The 21,918-nt window shown below is 39.8% G+C and overlaps 2 protein-coding genes across 3 annotated transcripts in view; one reads left to right on the top strand and one right to left on the bottom strand.

The window, feature by feature from the left end:
* Positions 1-21,918, top strand: part of LOC133658645 (fibroblast growth factor 14-like) — a 163,707-nt gene that overhangs the window by 2,940 nt on the left and 138,849 nt on the right. The window lies entirely within an intron of this gene.
* On the bottom strand, positions 12,420-14,675 carry LOC133658618 (uncharacterized). 2 transcript variants are annotated; one of them, XM_062060856.1, is made up of 4 exons: positions 14,528-14,675; positions 13,915-14,060; positions 13,200-13,529; positions 12,420-13,014 (listed from the first exon to the last, which is right to left on the bottom strand). In XM_062060856.1, the coding sequence occupies exons 2-4, from the start codon at positions 14,015-14,017 to the stop codon at positions 12,545-12,547; spliced, it is 903 nt and encodes a 300-aa protein (XP_061916840.1). In that variant the 5' UTR covers positions 14,018-14,060; positions 14,528-14,675; the 3' UTR covers positions 12,420-12,544. The 2 variants fall into 2 exon arrangements, with proteins under 2 accessions (XP_061916840.1, XP_061916832.1); XM_062060848.1 differs by lacking the exon at positions 14,528-14,675 and adding an exon at positions 14,402-14,435.

Raw genomic sequence — 21,918 nt, 5'->3', positions numbered from 1 at the left:
TTACCATAGTAACTAATTAGATTACCGTAGTAACTAATTAGATTACCGTAGTAACTCGTATATCATGCAAAAGCGCAGATTACAAACAGTGAAATACTTTGTTTAGTTCAAGACTTACAGTCATTAGAAAACATCACTGCACATCATAATGGCAGCTACACTTTCCATCTTAAATATCTAAAAAAATTATTTGGGAATATCCAGCGGGCCATATTGAAAAGCTTAACGGGCCACATGTGGTTCCCCGGGCCTTAATTTGCCCAGGTCTGGACTAGACTCTCACATTATCATGCTACATCAACTCGACGTCCATTGCACCCACATCTGCGGTCCCCTTCAAGGTTTCTCATTGTCATCACATTGGGTTGAGTTTTTCCTTGCCCTGATGTGGGATCTGAGCCGAGAATGTCGTTGTGGCTTGTGCAGCCCTTTGAGACACTGGTGATTTAGGGCTACAAAAGTAAACTTTGATTGATTGATTGATTCATTGATGTAAGGCCTCTCTTTTTGTGGCCCCTAAACACCATTCTGTTTGAGGCCCTATTCAGTTTTTAATGTTAGGGCAGGGATATTCAACTGAATTGGTTGGGGCGGTATAGCTCGGTTGGTAGAGTGGCCGTGCCAGCAACTTGAGGGTTCCAGGTTCGATCCTAGTCACTGCCGTTGTGTCCTTGGGCAAGACACTTTACCCACCTGCTCCCAGTGCCACCCACACTGGTTTAAATGTAACTTAGATATTGGGTTTCACTATGTAAAAGCGCTTTGAGTCACTAGAGAAAAAGGGCACTTCACTTCACTTTGGGGGCCACATTTTCAGAAAGCTAATGACCGGGGGTCCGGACTTCTCCCTTCAAGCCTGCTCAGTGGCCTTGTGGTTAGAGTGTCCGCCTTGAGATCGGTAGGTCGTGATGTCAAATAGTACAACTAAAGACGTTGAACAAATGACTACTGATTGCATCTGAAGTAAACAAGCTACAGCAACACCTTGGTTGCTGTTGCGTCTGACCAGTATTCCCTCTCAGGGAATTAAAGTCACTGGTCAATCCCAAATTCTTTCAGATGACATGTATGCAGAGTAAGAAGGACCATCAAGACAGAATAGGAATATTATCATGTTTTACTAAAGCTTTAGGAGACCAGCCCAATCGTCCTTTTTCATATCGACATCTCGGATTGGTCTAACATTCAAACGGAAGAGACAACTTCTTGAATATGAAGAAAGCCCCCACCCTGTCCAGAAAGGAATACAGCCTCATTGTTCTAATACAGATAAGATATAAAGGGAGTACTCCAACTCCTACATTCCGAGTCTTCAAGGTAAAGCACACAGTTTACTTGCGGACATAGGATAAAAAAAATAGAAAGAGTACAAACACTAGCTGCTTTAAACATGACTATGAATAAAGAAATAACTCTTAAACATATATGCGTTCTCCACATTGCATAAATTACATTCGGAAAAAAATGTGCAACTGCCAGAAAGGAGAGGACCTAAAGCGGTGCCTTGAGGAACACCTCAGTTATGTAAATGACAAAGTTGGACCCGAAGGTGTTCTACGTTTGCTAGCAAGGTTCAAATGTCAATGCAAGGATCTGCTTATGTGTTTAAGTAATTCCTACTGTAAACACTTCATAAAACTACTGTAGTTGTTAGTATTACATCTTATTGTATTGTTTCATACAATATTTATTAAGTAAAAGTTAGTTTTTCATGTTAAAATTGTGCTGTTTTGGGGGGGCCAAGCATCGAATAAATTGATTTCAATTCATTTCAATGGGGAACGTTGACTTGACATTCAAGTGTTTTAAGTTAAGAGCTCCGTCACAACCAGTTAAAATCGTAAGTAAACAGTTTTTTTTAGGCTCTAGTTATGAAAATATTAGATTTGATGAAAAATTTCTACTTCACGGAAAACAATTAAGCAATTAACAGCGTCATACGAGGGTTTACTGTATTACGAGCAGAATAAGATTTGGTTAAGGGAGTCTAAGTTTGTGTAGAACCTACAAAAATGTAGTTCAAGTACGTTTATATGTACTGTAGATAATTAGGAGGTAATGTAATACCTTACAAGTTATGTAAAGGTTAGTATTTGCACTATAAACATTGTCAACTACAATTCAGTTTGAGAACCACTGGTAGAGACAAACAACCAGCCATGCATTTTAGGTTAATAAAGGTTTATGCCGTTTTTGTTTTGGTTTGTTTATTGGTATGAAAAATAATGCAAAAAATATCCACAATATAGCAAACTTTTTGACCTTAAAGGCCTACTGAAATGAATTTGTTTTATTTAAACGGGGATAGCAGATCCATTCTATGTGTCATACTTGATCATTTCGCGATATTGCCATATTTTTGATGAAAGGATTTAGTAGAGAACAACGACGATAAAGGTCGCAACTTTTGGTCGCTGATAAAAAAAAGCCTTGCCTATACCGGAAGTAGCGTGACGTCACCAGAGGAAGGACTCCTCACATTCTACCATTGTTTACAATGCAGCGAGAGAGATTCGGACCGAGAAAGCGACGATTTCCCCATTAATTTGAGCGAGGATGAAAGATTCGTGGATGAGGAAAGTGAGAGTGAAGGACTAGAGAGGCAGTGCAGGACATATCTTTTTTCGCTCTGACCGTAACTTAGGTACAAGGGTTCATTGGACTCCACACTTTCTCCTTTTTCTATTGTGGATCACGGATTTGTATTTTAAACCACCTTGGATACTATATCCTCTTGAAAATGAGAGTCGAGAACGCGAAATGGACATTCACAGTGACTTTTATCTCCACGACAATACATCGGCGAAGCTCTTTAGCTACTGAGCTAATGTGATAGCATCGGGCTCAAATGCAGATAGAAACAACATAAATAAATCCCTGACTGGAAGGATAGACAGAAGATCAACAATACTATTAAACCATGTACATGTAACTACACGGTTAATAATTCCCAGCCTGGCAAAGCTTAACAATGCTGTTGCGAACGACGCCATTGAAGGTAACTTAGCAACGGGACCTCACAGAGCTATGCTAAAAATATTAGAGCTCCACCTACGCCAGCCCTCATCTGCTCATCAACACCCGTGCTCACCTGCGTTCCAGCGATCGACGGAAGGACGAAGGACTTCACCCGATCATCCGTGCGGTTGGCGGCTAGCGTCGGCTAGCGCGTCTGCTATCCAAGTCAAAGTCCTCCTGGTTGTGTTGCTACAGCCAGCCGCTAATACACCGATCCCACCTACAACTTTCTTCTTTGCAGTCTTCATTGTTCATTAAACAAATTGCAAAAGATTCACCAACACAGATGTCCAGAATACTGTGGAATTTTGAGATGAAAACAGAGCTTTTTTGTATTGGATTCAATGGGGTACCAATACTTCCGTTTATCTAGTGACGTCACGCGCATACGTCATCATATATAGACGTTTTCAACCAGAAGTTTAGCGGGAAATTTAAAATTGCACTTTATAAGTTAACCCGGCCGTATTGGCATGTGTTGCAATGTTAAGATTTCATCATTGATATATAAACTATCAGACTGCGTGGTCGGTAGTAGTGGGTTTCAGTAGGCCTTTAATTGCTATGGTTATTTTGTTCGAGAAAACCTTTAGTGTTGATGTTGGGTAGCACATTTTTACAGGTAGAACATTTTCTCAAAACACCGGTCAAACTTATCGTCTTCACCCTTATCAGCGTGGTGATTGGTTTGGGCTTTTTTTGTGTGAAGATACGATTTGACTCAAACTGGATTTAAATAAATGCATGTTTTGGAGTAATAGCGATATGCTACATGGGACACAAATAGCTTTAATGCACAATTTAACAATATCAAAATGAAGTACCGTAATTTCCGGACTATAAGCCGCACCTGACTATAAGCCGCACCAGCTAAATTTAGGGGAAAATACAGATTGCTCCATATATAAGCCGCACCCGACTATAAGCCGCAGGGTTTTGATGTGTAATTAGCGTAGTATATAGGGGTTCCTGCTACCACGGAGGGGATTGTCGGGACAGAGATGACTGTTTGGGAACGCAAAGCGTCCCCCTTATTAACAATAAATCTTTCAATCATTCAATCAAACTTTCGCATCTTTGACATGGCGAACAGCATTCGTGCAGAGTACAAATAATACAACGGTGCAAAGTAATACAAAGTGCTCGCCTGTACGTTATCAAAACAGCCTACCGGTATATGAAAAGTCAGTATTTAATCATTGTGTCATCGTCTTCCTCCTGCGTACTAAAACCACCGAAATCCTCTTCGTCGGTGTCGGAGAAGAACAGGCCGTAAATAAGCCGCACCCTTGTATAAGCCGCAGGGACCAGAACGAGGGGAAAAAGTAGCGGCTTATAGTCCGGAAATTACGGTAAATATAACTCTTAAAGAAAATAATATTCTGTTTGACTCCTGGTTGGTTGTTGGTGTTGCCCGGTGGACAACAAACCGGTCCAGGTTTCCACTGGTTTTGTCGTTTGATATTTTTTATGACCACTACTAACAGCAGTATGGCGTTTAACGTCACACAGTGTGCTTTGAAGACATAATTGCTCACTTTTTCCAGCCACATATTTTCCTTTTTCCCCAATCAAAATTGTATTGCTGCAGCCTTTTCATTGTGTTCCTCGGAGGAGAATGCTTTGTTACTCAAATCAAATCAAATCAAATCGGAGCTTTATTTGTCCATTCTTAACATGTACAAGACACATAAGAACTGAAATTACATTTTCGGCACAATCCTGCTAAGAGCAGACATACGTTACAGGGAGACAAGACGGGACCGCCAACGGATCAGCCACTTAGGGCGCTCCTTAAAAAGGTGGGAAAAAGGTGACATTGGGGAAGGGGGGGGAAGAGTAAAAAAAATATCAGTCTGAGGCTGGACCCTCAGGAATGGTCCAGACTGAGTCCGAGGAAAAAACCTCACATAGCATGGCACACATAAACATGGTACATGTAATCACAACAACTCGCAACAGAGTCATCCAACAGGACTTTGGAGGCCGGCAGCTGCTGTTGAGCGCTACTCAGCCCCCACAACCCCGGAGGAATTAAGCAGTGGTGAAGGCGTTGATTTGGGGAGGGGTGTGTGCGTGCATGTATGCCCAATTAACTTGGGTGAGATGTTGGAATTGTCTTTATGGGCCGAGGCCGGCCCCAAGAGTTCAAGAGTTCAAGAGTCCGACCCAGGTGCTTTTGAAAAAAAAAGGGAAAGGTCAAAAGCGTCCATCTTTGAGGAGTCCTCGCATGCGTAGCATCGGTCTCGGCGTCACCCCTGTCAGCCACGCTTTTGTGTTCCCGTTTGTTTTCTTCTGGTATTTTCGTCACACACGCCAGTGCCTCAACCAATGAGATGAGCCCAATTCTGTGTGGTAATGGTCATGTGTGAGGGGGCTGTCAGCTCATTGGTTCCGCAGCAGGTAAGGGCTTTACCGTTAAATGTAAATATAGAAGCGCCTTGCCTTGCAATAATGCCATTGACATATCAAAAACTGTTTTAAGGGAAAGGGAGTATGTTACACTCCTGGCAGACAGTACGACGCCTTCAAGGTGAAACAAAGAGTTTACTAGCGGACATAAGATAAAGACCCAAAAGTCGGAAAATATTAGCTGCTTCAAACATGACTACGAATTAGTGTTGTCCCGATGCCAATATTTTGGTACCGGTACTAAAATTATTTTGATACTTTTCGGTACTTTTCGATACTTTTCTAAATAAAGGAGACAACAAAAATTGGCTTTATTTTAACAAAAAATCTTATAGGTACATTAAACATATGTTTCTTATTGCAAGTTTGTCCTTAAATAAAATAGTGAACATACAAGACAACTTGTCTTTTAGTAGTAAGTAAACAAACAAAGGCTCCTAATTAGTCTGCTGACGTATGCAGTAACATATTGTGTCATTTTCCATTTTATTATTTTGTCAAAATTATTAAGGACAAGTGGGAGAAAATTAATTATTAATCTACTTGTTAATTTACTGTTAATATCTGCTTACTTTCTCTTTTAACATGTTCTATCTACACTTCTGTTAAAATGTAATAATAGTCGTTACAGGATCATACATTGGTCCTCATGTGTCCACGGACATATTTCCTGAGTTTATAAACATAATATAAATTAAAAAAAAAAACGAAAGAAGATGTTGTGATGCCAAAAAAAATCAACGTAATCATAGTAGTATCGACTAGATACGCCCCTGTACTTGGTATCATTACAGTGGATGTTAGGAATGAATCCACCAATGGTGTTTGTTTACATTGTGTTGTCGGTGAGCTACGGTGTGTAGTGAAGCATGTTTAGCTATTCCTCGTCCTGCAGGGATGATACTTGTAAGAAACATACTTTATTTGTCGCCAATGGAGGCGAGGATTAGTGATTTAGAAGTAGCTAAAACACTGCAGACTGCGGCTGGACTTTAGCTGCTAGCTAGCTAGCCATGTCTTAAAACCTCTAAAGGCCTTAGTGGCCACATGCGTGGACAGCACCTTTTAGCTCTTATTTCCAAAATTGTGTACACTACTGAATTGGGGTCTTATGGCCACTTATGTGGACACTTATACTGACAACTGGTGGTGTCAGAAGAGTATATCATACAATGGTATTTGGAAAAAAAAGTGTAAAAATAAGAATAAGCATGTCACTAAACATGAAGTACACGTTTGTTACTTATGGACTAAGTACATCATATAAAAAGATGATTCTTAGTTTTTATTCTAATTAGGGTCCAATAAGCCCAAATAGCAAAGAGAAATAAAAAAAACATGTAAACAAACCGCTTGGGCCTTAAGAGGTTTTAAAGCACCTCTTCCGGTGGGCGTTTCAGTGTTATAACTTCACCTGTATCGTTAGTTTTTCAGCCAAAATGCGTCCGTTCTCCCTTTTCTGTCTACACACTGTGTCTGCTTGTAAGTACTCAGTGGTTGTGCCCTACCGGATTAAGAAAGAACACTTAAATATATCTCATTCTCACACTTAACTAAATACGGGACAATTCAGTTTTTTAAGGGACGGTTGGCAACCCTAACTTAGGTGATTACCGTATTTTTCGGACTATAAGTCGCAGTTTTTTTTCATAGTTTGGCCGGGGGTGCGACTTATACTCAGGAGCGACTTATGTGTGAAATTATTAACACATTACCGTAAAATATCAAATACTATTATTTAGCACATTCACGTAAGAGACTAGACGTATAAGATTTCATGGGATTTAGCGATTAGGAGTGACAGATTGTTTGGTAAACGTATAGCATGTTCTATATGTTATAGTTATTTGAATGACTCTTACCATAATATGTTACGTTAACATACCAGGCACGTTCTCAGTTGGTTATTTATGCCTCATATAACGTTGTTCACTATTCTTTATTTATTTTAAAATGCCTTTCAAATATCTATGGAAGTTGAAAACCGCACAGCACATGTTCATCCCACAAATGCATAATGTAAAATGAAAATAAACATGTTTTTTTTAACAGTATTGGCAGGAGGCAGTGTTGCGAGATAGTAAAAACATTTTTTTGTTGTTTGCCGTTTCCCATCAGACTCACTGTGGCTGGAGATCAGAGATTCACATTGGCGGTGTCCCAGGACGCGGACGTGTTTCACACTATTGACATATTGACATCTGAGCGTTGGCCATGTGCAGTTTAGTCGTACAAGCCCAGGTTGGTCCCAAACATCGTCACGCCAAGCTTCAGTTTCTTTAAGTGTGCCCTGCATCCGTTCAGTGGTGCTTTGTCTTTTCCGCTGCTTCAAAAAAAAGAGAATGTCACATTTTAGGAGGTCCACGTTCATTTTTGGAGACGTCTCAGCTGCGTCCTCTCCTTGCCTGACCCCTGTATGCTAAATGTACAGTTTGCCGGTGTTTTAGTGATTACAAAGCACTAGCGGCGGTGCTTTGGCAGACTCGACAAACAGCGTCGCAGACGGCCACTTGAACTGACGGGTGGTTTTTGTCATACCGTAATATTGCTTACTCAGCGTTTGATGGCCTGCACTACTTGTATTGTGTGAAGGGTGCAGTGGGATGGCAAAACTCCAGTTTTGTGTCTACAGTACGTCCATCTGTTTGTGTCAGCATGAAGCGTATAAAGTAATAAATGCTACTAATACACATTATAGTACTGTGCAAAAGCGTTAGGCCACCATGACAGTTGTTCTGTTCCTACAGGATTTCGCAAAAGTCCTACCAAACTGCGCGGCCTCACATCTTCGTGTAAAGTCGGCAAGTTCCCTGCACGTTTTGGCCAATCAGTGTCATTTTTCGGCAATTTAATTTGTCTGTGAATGGTGCTCGAACACACCCGTCAACTGTGTAATCAAAAATAGAGATAAATAAATGCTTTAAAATGTAATGTCGGAAATTATCGGTATCGGTTTCAAAAAGTAAAATGTATGACTTTTTAAAACGCCGCTGCACCGATTAGTACACGGACGTAGGGAGAAGTACAGAGCGCCAATAAACCTTAAAGGCACTGCCTTTCACACACACAAGTGAATGCAAGCCATACTTGGTCAACAGCCATACAGGTCACACTGAGGGTGGCCGTATAAACAACTTTAACACTGTTACAAATATGCGCCACACTGTGAACCAACACCAAACAAGAATGACAAACACATTTCGGGAGAACATCCGCACCGTAACACAACATAAACACAACAGAACAAATACCCAGAACCCCTTGCAGCACTAACTCTTCCGGGACGCTACAATATACAACCCCCGCTACCTCCTACCCCCCATCAACCCCGCCCACCTCAACCTCCTCATGCTCTCTCAGGGAGAGCATGTCCCAAATTCCAAGCTGCTGTTTTGAGGCATGTTGAAAAAAATAATGCACTTTGTGACTTCAATAATAAATATGGCAGTGCCATGTTGGCATTTTTTTCCATAACTTGAGTTGATTTATTTTGGAAAACCTTGTTACATTGTTGAATGCATCCAGCGGGGCATCACAACAAAATTAGGCATAATAATGTGTTAATTCCACGACTGTATATATCGGTATCGGTTGATATCGGAATCGGTAATTAAGAGTTGGACAATATCGGAATATCGGATATCAACAAAAAAGCCATTATCGGACATCTCTAGTATAAACTAATAAATGCTACAAGCGTACAAGTAAGAAATGTCCTTACATGAACAATATTGCACTCTAAAACAGCACATTTGTCAATATAAAGAAGTATGAAATTGTTATAGTTACATACAGAGGCATATTAGAAAGTATACAGTAACAAACGTGTCCACATCCTTCAACTTACAGTACTCGTCATAAGTTTAACTTAATTATTGTGGCCACTAGGTGTCACCAAAAAAACCCAATTACGACTTCACTTCAATTTAAAGACAGCGTAGGTCTATTTCAGGCAGTTAATAATAAATGGGTTAGTATTTTTCATACCCATCATTGTTCTTTATCTTTTTTTATTTTTCTAAAATGATGTAGGATTCATGCTGACATCGTATCGGTTCAATATCGGTATCGGACAATACTCAAGACAATATCGGTATCGTGTTTTAATTAAAACAGTTGTATTGTTGATATCCATGGTCATTTGTATAAATGTTTTTTTATGTCCGTACGTGTTCGTATTGTTACCGTCAACTTCCTCATGATCGTAAAAAGTTAGAGCATGTGTTCTTAACCTTTTTGACCTCGGGGCCCAACTTTTCCACACTACATCGGGCACCTGGGACCACTCGAATATTACAACTTAATTAGTAAACTTACTTTTTTCAATAATCATATCTAACCTATACGAAGGTCCTGAGTTCCATCCCGGGCTCGAGTTTGCATGTTCTCCCCGTGACTGCGTGGGTTCCCTCCGGGTACTCCGGCTTCCTCCCACCTTCAAAAACATGCACCTGGGGATAGGTTGATTGGCAACACTAAATTGGCCCTAGTGTGTGAATGTGAGTGTGAATGTTGTCTGTCTATCTGTGTTGGCCCTGTGATGAGGTGGCGACTTGTCCAGGGTGTACTCCGCCTTCCGCCCGAATGCAGCTGAGATAGGCTCCAGCGCCCCCCGCGACCGGGACAAGCAGTAGAAAATGGATGGATGGATGGATATTGTTGCGTCTGACCAGTCTACCTCTCAGGGAATTAAAGTCACTGGTCAATCCCAAGTCCTTTCAGATGACATATATGCAGAGTAAGAAGGACCATCAAGACAGAATAGGAATATTATCATGTTTTACTGAAGCTTCAGGAGACCAGCTCAGATCAATACAGTCATACCGTCATCTCGGGATGGTCTAACATTCAAACAGGAAGAGACAACTTCTTGAATACGCAAACAGCACCCACCCTCTCCAGAAAGGAAATCAGGCTCATTGTTCTACTACAGATACGATATAAGGGAGTACTCCAACTCCTACATTGCAAGACTTCAAGGTAACACACACAGTTTACTTGCAGACATATTCCTAAAAAAATAGAAAAAGTACAAATGGAAAAACACTAGCTGATTCAAACATGACTATGAATAAAGAAATAACTCTTAAACATATATGCATTCTCCACAATATCTAACCTACTTTCGGTTTAAAACCTTGTCAAATGATATGAAAGCATGTGTTAATCACAAACATTATTATTTATTTAACACATAAACCTTAGACTAAGGTCAGGCTGATTAGAAGAAATATAAGTATTAACCAAATGTACTGCATAAGATGGGACTTATGAATAACTGATGAAAAATACATTTACATACAATTATGTTTTTCTAAAATAAACTAAATTGATAATGAATATGTTTCTTAACTAAACAATGAAATTAAGTTTAGTCATAGTTTTTGCGCTTAGGAAACTTCTTTGACATGGGTGTCAAACCTACGGCCCGAAGGCCGGATCAGGACCGCGAACAGGTTTTATCTGGCCCGCGGGATAAGTTTGCTTAGTATAAAAAATTAACCTGAAATTTTTGAATGAAAGAAACAGCTGTTCTAAATGTGTCCACTGGATGTCGCAATAGCAATTATTTGTATCTGTGTAGATGATGCTACATATGTACCAAATAAACCACATGATGTTTGTACATCAGTCGAGGGAAATGAGCAAACTACATAAATAACATAGTGTAATTTGATTTTGATATAATTTTTTTATTCCGATAGATTGAAAATTAACACCAATGAGTAGACTGATGAACATTATCACATAATTTATTCAGAAAATATAAATATTAACAAATAAAGTATATATACTATTAACCGTAACAGGTAATTGTAAAAAAAAAACAAAAAAAACAAAAATATTATGATTTGTACAATTTCAGAATGTGCTTGTTCTATTTTTAAACAAAGAAAACAATCTTAAATTGTCTTTATTATTAAGTTATCGTGCCGTGGTTTTACCAGTAGATTTTTCTCCATGTGGCCCCCGATCTAAAATGAGTTTGACACCCCTGTTCTATGAATTTAGCTGCAGGCTTCTTCTGTTTGTTTGTTATTGTCATTACTGCCACAAGTGGTGGTAAAAGTGTATTACAACTGAGTACCGCTGCGCATAGACATATATAAAGCTAGATGACTCACCCGCGCTGCTGGCCGATGGAGACCGACGTTGCCACATGGCGGCCATCTTGCGTCGGGCAGCACGCCCACTCATAACATGAATGTCTATGGTGCATGTACTATTGAAATAACCATAGCTTGCTCAATTTTCAACCGATTTTCAAACGGGTTGGTTTGTTATAAACGTCAGAGATGTAGTTATGATACTGCATACTTATAATGGACTTTCATATGAAAATAATATTAAGCAGATAGGTAAAGCAATAGCTATACACACACACACACACACAGTATTTATATTACACATTTACCGAGATATTTTTTATATATAAAAAAAAATATATATATATATAAATAAATAAATACAATTCCATTTATTTTATTATATTGTTAATATTTATGTTATTTTATAATACATTTTAAAATTTAAATATATTTACATTTTATATATAAAAATCTGTCTCATGTTGCCACTCTGTAAGCTAAGAGTTGTTAATTTAGCAATGCCTTAGCTTGAATGACAGGGACACAACTAATGACAATAGCATAGATATTCACACCTTTATCAGAAGAACCAAACCAACATAAAATTATCTCACAGACAGTAGGTCCTGGCCAGTTCTGTCTCATTTATCACAAATATTTTGACATTAAATCTTCATATCGTCCCATTCCTAACCAATACCTTCCATAACCTGAAACTTTCTAGAAACCCATGAAGGTCTGTGATTGGTTTTGTATTTAGGTTCTGGATTTGGAAACAAATCCAGAACCTTTGAAATGCGTTACCACTACACAGCACGGTGCGCTGAGTTCCTGTAGTCGAAAAAAGCCCAAGAACAACTTGGTGTGGTGTGGAGGGGATGTAGGAAGCAGGGGCAGGTGGGGAGAGATGGGGCTTCAAGGTTCAAGGTTATTTTATTTTGTCTTGGAGACAAGGACCAGCTGCACACAATACAATACAGTACAACACAAAACCAATAAGACACACGGTGCACACACAGTTGGAGCTAATGCCCTTTGAAAAGGACTGCTTTGGTGAGCTTCTGTCTCATGTTGCCACTCTGTAAGCTCAGAGTATTGATTTTTGCAATGTGGTGCAGCCTTAGCTTGAAAAACAGGGACACAACTAATGTTACCAGCGTATGGTGGTGACTGTCAATGCCATACTGTGTGTCGCCGATGTGCTCCCCGAGCAAAAACACATCCTCTGAACCTATCCTCTTCCGCACAATGTAGAGGACCTCTAGCAGTTTGATGGGCTGTGATCGTCTGGAATCTGCTGATGCCTGGCGAATGACCCACTCTGCTGCCCTGACGACCCTCACCGTGCCTTCAGACGGAATCACCAGGCCTCCATTGTTTCTTAGAGTCAGCAGGTGGTAGCTCTTGTCCTTACTGGCAGATGCAGCGTCCGTCACCAGGCTGGCACGGCAGACATCACAGGACAGCTTCTTCACCGTCCGTCGCACAACAAATCCTGAAATTAGAGGTAGACCGATTAATAATATAATAACTTATAATAATAATTAATAAGCATGGGGAAATTAGGGGGACATTTCTTTTTTAGTACTATCGTCTGATTAATTGGCCATCGTTTTCCCCCAGATTTTGACTATTGGCACTATCGGTTATAGGCAAAATACACTATCGGTCGACCTCTACCTGAAATGTACACGAGAGCGTTGTCCACAAGACCATCGAAGCGGGTGGGAAGGTAGCTGTGGTCATGTACAAGGGCAGGAATGTCAGCAAACGGGGATGGAAGATCTTCTCTTTGTTCTGCAGAGGACATATCTACAGCTGACAGGTTTGTAGATGTGTCGATGTGGTAGGACTGGGCAGCAGAGGACATTGCTACAGCTGGTAGGGACTCTGTGTCATCCTGTGCAGTCACATTGCCTTTGCTGCTTGGTTTAACAACCCCACACCGGGCCATCAGCTTTCGGAAGATGTACTTGAACTGGCTGGCATTAGGGTTGTTATTCCAGCCACCTTAAAATAAACACAAGATATACGAGTATATTACACATATATATTCAATATATCTTTATGCTTTAAAAAAAAAAAGACAAATTAGAACTAGCCACCCCTGAATGATCTTTCCACATAAATTAAGTTGAATGACATCATCATACAATTCAGACTGTATCACAGTGGTGACAAATTCTGCAAACAGATAGACAAACACACAGACATTTTACTAAATACTAAAAATAGTTTGTGACACTTCCAGATACTGTATATGTCTTCAGAACCACATTTTTCCCAAAAAAAAACAAAAAACATATGGACCGACAAACTGAAAACAATACGAGCATTTGCTGACACTTCGTGTCACTTAGTGTTGCGGCTGGTAAATATGAATTATGAACCCTACCGGATGCTCTGATGGAGTTAAAGAGAAGCTCCAAGTGGTCCTGGCTGAACCTGTAGGTCAGGACATATCGCTGTCCTTCAAGCAGCACAGGAACCATTGACATCAACGTGTCGATATTGATGATGAAGCCCAGGATAGAGAGGAACCTTCAAAAGCAAATATTGTATTACTATGATGATCCTGCCAAAACAGGACACAAGAAAGCAGGGATGCAAACACAAACGGTATAGGGTGAAAATAGTGAATGCTCCCAGAGCAGCACTTCTCAGGGAGCTGCCAGGGCAGACACAAATCCACATTTCACACAATTCACTTCATTGCCACATTTGGGGGAAAAAAGGGGGCCGTAACCTAAAGCTGACTAGTTTGCATCCCTGATCTTAAATGTATAATCAGTGTGAGGTTTAGGATCCTTAAAAATACTTTTAGGACACTAAACCTGCTTGAATCAATTCACAACAGAGCATGCAGACCATGCAATACATACCATTTTGACACCTGCATCTGGGGGGGGGGGGGGGGGGGGGACTGAACACAAGAGAATTGGAACAGAGACAAATTTGCAGACAGCAAACACATTGGAGCAAGATAGTATCATATGAATAATACGTACCACTTTATGAACTCAATGCAGAAGAGTAGGGCATCTCATTAACTCGATGCAGACAGGAAAGAGCATCTTATGAACTTGATGCAGAAGAGTAGAGCATCTCATGAACTCGATGTAGACAGGACAGAACATCTTACAGGACAGAGCATCTTATTAACTCGATGCAGACAGGAGGACAGAGCATCTGAACTCGATGCAGAAGATAGTAGAGAATCACATAAACTTGATGATAAACAAGAGAACAGAGCATCTCATGAACTTATGTCATGGACTTTAGGGATGCACTGAAACCGGTAGAGTTGAGCTGTTGGTAATCGTTAGTTTTACCTTAGATAATTTAATGATTTGTAAATTGACTACTTGTATACATCTAACGAAGAATAAAATAAACCCTTATTTTCTAAATCAGCAGTCTCATTCTGATAATTTCATTATAATAAAGAATTTGTACTGGGTATTGGCGACTACTCAAAAGTTGAGTAGTTGTACTTATACTTGTGTGGGGGGAAAATGGTATCAGTGCATCACTAATAGAACAGTCACTATTTTAAAAGACCTCTTTGTTCGGTAAAGGGGTGTGCCATCTTCCATCTTCAAAGTCAGCAAGTACCCCCTAGCTCTTGACAAGAATTCCCTGGTGCTTGTCCAGTTCCTTGAACCAAGGGGGGCTTTGAACCCTTTGGCTCTGGGATTGCGGCTGTTCAATATGTCAAACAGCCTGTCCGTTATCTATAAACAAATATCTAAATTAACTGGAAGCACTGAAATCATCACCATAACTGGGTGTCAACAGGTATCAGATAGTAAACATCTAAGTATGATGAATAGTTTGATTCCTCTCCATTTCCTCTGTGGCTGTGCTTTTTAAAATTAAATTGCTGCACTGCGTTATACCTGTAAATCTGAGATGTGACAATAAGGGTGCTTCTGAGGTAAGTATGAGGTAGGTATAAACAGTTTTATCCAAGTGCTTGCATATTGTTGAATTTGAGGATGGTCATAATTATTTAATCGTTCCCGATGCCCAAATTCAAATGTTAATGTATTAATGTTTTGTTATATAACGAACAACACAAATAGAAGATCTACAAGCGGTGTGTTGTGAACTTTCAGATCTGGTATTTTCACGTTTTTGTGAAAACTTAAAATCTGAAATCGCTCACCTGTGATGACATGATAAAATGGGAATGCCACCAGGATTAAAGGGGTTAAAGCAATTAATCACTCAAATGTTGTTAAGAACAGTAGAATATTGGAAAACGATTTTGGTCAATGATGCAAATCCCTAGCTGTATTACCTCAATGAATTCTGAAGTAGCCTCACAGTCTTTGAACTCTGCATAGCCCATCTCCCGCAAGGTGCGGAGCGCCACTGCCACAGAGTTACTCAAAGTCTGAGCAGCCAGGGAGACCTTGATTGAGTTTATAAGGAGATAGTTCAAATGAAGAGCACATTAGCGCTACAAGATACAAACATCATCACCAGGGATAAAAACACAATAAAGCCCTAGAGCCCATTTCTATTGCGGCCCTCTATACATAAATCATCATACAAACATACCTTCATCTTCTGATTAGCAAAGTTCACATGCTTATCTGTGACTCTGTTGGCAGCATGTAGTCCACTTTTCTTTTGGACATTGTTCAGATGAACTATGTACCTCCAATTGATGCTGCCAGTGATGCTTCTAATTGGGCTGTATGCCTGCAGAATCAGAATCTTTTTTCACTGCACACGTCAAATGTAAAGCACCATATTCTCCACAATTATGTAAATACAATCAAAATGTATAAAAAGCAGAATCGAATCAACCAGAGCAAATAGGCAATAATCAGCATTTACCTGCAACATATTGCGTGTCAGCTTCAGCATGTGGCAAGCGTCCATCATAACAAAAACATTGTCATGGGTTACTGGATGTGGGAAATGGGTCTTCAAGGGCTCACAGGGGTTTGCCTTTAGATCGCACCCAAGTTGGGTGCACATACTGACATTGGATGCATGACCATCCATTGTCATGCACACCACCCTTATCTGACGATGATGCAGCTCTTCTAATGCATGCTCTACCAAGACTTTCTGTGTTTCTGGTGTGAGGGACTTGGTCAAATAATACGCAATTGGAGCTTTCCAATAACCTTGAAGCCCAACCACCATAAACACAAGAGCCTCGGAAGCAATGTCAGTCTCATTCAATCGATCCCCCATGTCCACAAATCCAGACATTGTTTGTGTCTGAGGATCATATTGGATGTGCTTTTTGATGGCCATGGCATCCAGCATCAGAGTGACACATCCGTACTTGGCCTCATCTTCCTGACGCCGTCTTTCCAGCATGTCCAACATCATTTTATTGAGACCAGGTTTGGCATCAAGAGAGCTCAGCCACCTTAGTAAAAATAAAAAGTAGCCATTTAACCACGTAGCCATTTAACCACTAAACCAAGCATCCCTATTGTGGACACTGGACATACTAAAAATAGCTACAATATCAAAATGTATCAGCATGAGACATGGGGCTCTATTTTCGTGCCGGCGGTAAGCGGCGTTATGATCGTCCTGATTCACCAAAATAGAGCCCATGAGCTGTTAGATCAGTAAGTTTAACCATTCATGATAATACAGTCTGTAGTGCTTAAGTGGTTAATGTAATTTAGTTTAAAATTAGACATCATGAAGAATACCTTTGCAATGAACTGGGATGTGGGAGGTGAATATGCAGAGTCTCTCTCAGGTAGTGATATGCCTTTGGACCATGCAGATGGAGCGTAAGGGCAAAATCTCTCTGGGCCTTGGTGTACTCTACGCCCTGCCTCGACAGGAGGTGAACCGGAAGATCTGAAATTCAATTAGTAAAAGTGATTTAGTAGGTCTCCTTTTAATAGTAACTAGGAAGTCTAACAAAGAACATAAAATACACAAAATATTCAATGTAATATTTTTATTTTACCTGAGTAGCATTCAAGCTTGTCTTTCAGCTCTTCGTTGATGAGATTTTTCTCCTTCAGTTCCTCCAGAAGAGCCCGCATGTTTTTCTTGGCCCTCCTTTCTCTCGCCAAGGCATTAGTCTTCTCCCGCTGCAGTTTCCTCACTCTCGCTGAGGCTTCTTTGAGTTTGGCCTTTATAGCCTTGGGGCAAGCAGGCAATGCGTATAGGTGGTCAGTGGCCTGCCGCTTGCGGCTCTTTCGCCTCTCTCCAGTGGCTCCCTGTTGCTTTGGCAAAATATACAAATATATAAATATTAGTAATATGTTAATTAATAACAGTTACTTTTTTAACAATTCAATGTTCACTTATCAATGCTGTGAGCCTAAATCAATTTTTATGTTCTCCAATTCTCCAACAGAAAACACAACTCAGCATACTTTTAAGAAATTGATCTTAATAGGCTTGTCCCCTTATAAGGCAAAAATATGTTTTGTGGCTCTGGACAAAAATGACTCTTTTGATTGTAAAGGTTGCCTACCCCTGGGTGTAGTTTCAATGTTCGCACATGTTTATTCATCCAAGTGTATGAGTGACAGAGCAAGTGAGATAGCCAGTGGTTCTCAAACTTTTTACACAGAGTACCACCTCAATATAATAATATGACAAGCCAAGACCAATGGACACATTTGTCCGTGTACGGACATGTTGATGACACCTGGACATTCCACATGCAAATACTCACAACATCAGGCTGAGGTTCATCCTGAGACAAGTCCATTGGCAGGTTGTCTTCCGCTCTTCTAGCAGTGGTTGTGCTTCTTGTTGCTATCGGCTAAAATAAACATAAGAGTGAAAAAAAACATATTGAGTGTCTAAAATGTGCTGTAATAAGCAACACATTATTTCTTCCTAAACTTGCAGAAAGAAAAACTAAAGTGTGACATTTAATCACATATTTATATATTGATATATCAATCTTATACACCTTGAATTCTTGTTGGTCAATGATACACATACCCTTTGAAGATGAGCTGGAAAGTTGAAAATTGTTGGCACAACACCATCTTTAAGCCGGACAGTCTGCCCCGTCCTGTCAAAATCCTCACTCCTAAAGTGCTCACTGCAGAGCACTGTCCTGCCAGAGGCAACAAAACCATCCCTTCTTAGGGCAAGTTCCCACTGCCTCTTCCTCTCTCCGGTTTTGGGAAACCTTAAAAACGTGAGAAAGGTAGCCAGATATATAAATTATTGTCAACATTTTCCACCCTTCTTTCCTTTAACATTAAGGGTAAGGACAAAAATACACACCTAAATTATCATATTTTTGGGGTAATTGTATGTATGTATGTATGTATGTATGTATGCATGTATGTATGCATGTATGCATGTATGTGCATGTATGCATGTATGTACTTTAAGAATAAGACAACCACACTAAAAGAGTTATAAGAAAGGTGTCCAAAAGAAACATTCAATTGTGTAAAAAGCCTTGGGTCAACAACAATCTTGCAATACTATTATCTCACATAGCCCCGCTGTTCCTGTGTAGCAGGACCTGTATTGTACATACATCCACTAAGTAACTAACGATTATCCTAATTATAGTCATAATATTGTCATATCTTACCGGTGAAAGGTGATCCCACGGGTTCTCGTTTTGAGACTACGGCGATTAGAGCATCCGTAGGCTGCACAAAAGTCAGGCATCTTCACTGGTAGGCGTAGTTCTGTAAACACAAAGCCAGCAATTTCCTGTATCATAATGTAAGATGTTTTTAACAAACCAAACCGCTTGGAAATCATGTGCAACTTAAGTTATGTTGAAAAGAAAGAGCAATTCTGCCTCTCCCACTGATCCTTTTCCCATGAAACGAGCTAACAAAATTGTTCAGCTAACTTAGCTAACGTTAATAGGTACAGCTGGCCAGGGACAAACATACAACCTTATTTTTTAAGTCGTTTTTCGAACAGAAAAGCTGCAATTTCAACATGTCCAAGCATCCTGAATCATAGCCACGTTAATAACGTGTGTAATAAACAAAACCGTTTGTAAATCCGTCAAGATTTCAGCGAGTTAAGAGTATTTTTGTTTGTGCAGATCACTCACCTTACAACAGCTACCATAGAACGTACCAGAATAGTTGACCGTCACAAGATGGCCGCCGGTGAACTACGCTGGAGACTCCGCCTTGCGCCATCTACTGATATATATCTATGCCGCTGCGGACCACAGCTGAGAAACACATTTTTTTTGGCGACCCTCGAGCATGCCCTTGCCATGTTAAGAAACACTGCGTTAAAGAGTCAAACCAAAAAAATAACAGTAATAACATTGTTTTTTTACATATTATTTCAATGAGAATACCTTTGGCTAAGTAATGCAATGTCATTACTGAGAAATGTATTTCTTGCATGGACTGTTACCTTTTACTTTTGTGTAGGGGGGAAACACAGTATATTAGGTATTAGGGCTGTGAATCTTTGGGTGTCCCACGATTCAATTCAAAATCGATTCTTAGGGTCACGATTCGATTCAGAACCGATTTTTTTTCAATTCAACACGATTCTCGATTCAAAAACGATTTTTTCTTTTTTTTTTCTTTTTTTTAATGAAAACAATACACAACAATACCATAATAATGCAATACAATTTCAAAACAAAACCCGACCCAGCAACATTCAGAATAGCAATAAACAGAACAATTGAGAGCAATTGAGGACGCGGAAACAATCTAAAAGTAGTGAGACAAAAATGAATATTATCAACAACAGTATCAATATTAGTAACAATTTCAACATAGCAGTGATTAAAAATCCCTCATTGATATTATCATTACAAACATTAATAATAAAAAAAGAACAATAGTGTCACAGTGGCTTACACTTGCATCGCATCTCATAAACTAAATGTCTAATGATAATGTCAATGAGGGATTTTTAATCACTGCTATGTTGAAATTGTAACTACTATTGATACTGTTGTTGATAATATTCATTTTTGTTTCACTACTTTTGGTTTGTTCTGTGTCGTGTTTGTGTCTCCTCTCAATTGCTCTGTTTATTGCAGTTCTGAGTGTTGCTGGGTCGGGTTTGGTTTTGGAATTGGATTGCATTGTTATGGTATTGCTGTGAATTGTTTTGTTGGATTGATTAATTAAAAAATAAATAAATAAAAAATGTAATAAAAAAAAAAAAAGATTTTTAAAAAATGAGAATCGATTCTGAATCGCACAACGTGAGAATCGCGATTAGAATTCGAATCGATTTTTTCCCACACCCCTATTAGGTATATAAACACATAGTGTCATTCTTGGTATTGTTGTTTCCCTACGTCACTTTTATGCGGCTGGCATTGGGTCAGTGCATGTTCAATGGTCCTGTGAGGGTGTAAGTAGAGAATGGGTGAGTGGTCCAGACAGACACTGGGGGACATTCAGCCTGATTTACATGAAGTATTATTTTCCTTACCTCAGCGTCACGGGTCATGCGGTATGTAGTGTGACCTAGATCGGAGGCTTTCGGCCTTTTATAGCCTATGGTTGAAGATGCGCACATACTCGCTCGCCGCCTCTGGAGAGTTGCCATCAAGGCGACGTGCTTCATATTTTATTTAAAACGCTCACGGTTCCGTGCCAGCTCCGACTCTCGAAGCCCGAGAACCTCGCGCACATAAAGTACATTCCGAGTTTGGTTTGCACGCTGACAAATATCAGATTAGATCACAAATGTTTCCCTCAGCTTTCCAAAGTTTAACAGAGCACTGAGAGCCACGGGGGACGTGTCCTCTACGGTCAATCCAGAGAAGCTGCATGCATGTGCGTGTCAGTGAGCTCATTAGTTTGCGGCTTCATTGTCCAAAGAGTCTGACTCTGCAGAAAAACGCCATGACTTTGCTGTGCTGTACTTGTTGTGTACGTCATACTGAGCACACACACACACACACACACACACACACACACACACACACACACATGCACGCACACATGAACACACTTTCTTGTACTGTGACCTGAGAAAAATGCCTACCTCTTTAGGACCGCCCTTTCTAGATATATAAAGAGTTGTATTTGCAACATTAATAATATATACATACTATGCAAATATAAAAAAGGTAAGCTTTTAGTACATTTTTAATTTTTTTAATTTTTTTGTTTTGTTTTTTAATCTTCTTTACTTCAAGTTATTACTAGAGATGTCCGATAATGGCTTTTTTGCCGATATTCCGATATTTTCCAACTCTTAATTACCGATTCCAATATCAACCGATACCGATATATACAGTCGTGGAATTAACACATTATTATGCCTACCGGTAATTTTGTTGTGATGCCCCGCTGGATGCATTAAACAATGTAACAAGGTTTTCCAAAATAAATCAACTCAAGTTATGGAAAAAAATGCCAACATGGCACTGCCATATTTATTATTGAAGTCACAAAGTGCATTATTATTTTTAACATGCCTC

This window comes from Entelurus aequoreus, linkage group LG01, assembly GCF_033978785.1.
Source record: "Entelurus aequoreus isolate RoL-2023_Sb linkage group LG01, RoL_Eaeq_v1.1, whole genome shotgun sequence".
NCBI classification, from domain to species: Eukaryota; Metazoa; Chordata; class Actinopteri; order Syngnathiformes; family Syngnathidae; genus Entelurus; species Entelurus aequoreus.
Note: the sequence above shows the minus strand (reverse complement) of the source record. Positions and strands in the feature narration are given on the sequence as shown.

Excerpts from the sequence above, each read along its gene's own strand:
- LOC133658618 (XM_062060848.1), bottom strand. Across the intron at positions 13,530-13,914 it reads TAACTCCATCAGAGCATCCG|GTGGCTGGAATAACAACCCT; the intron begins GTAGGGTTCATA and ends GTTTATTTTAAG. Across the intron at positions 13,015-13,199 it reads CGCTCTCGTGTACATTTCAG|GATTTGTTGTGCGACGGACG; the intron begins GTAGAGGTCGAC and ends CTCTAATTTCAG.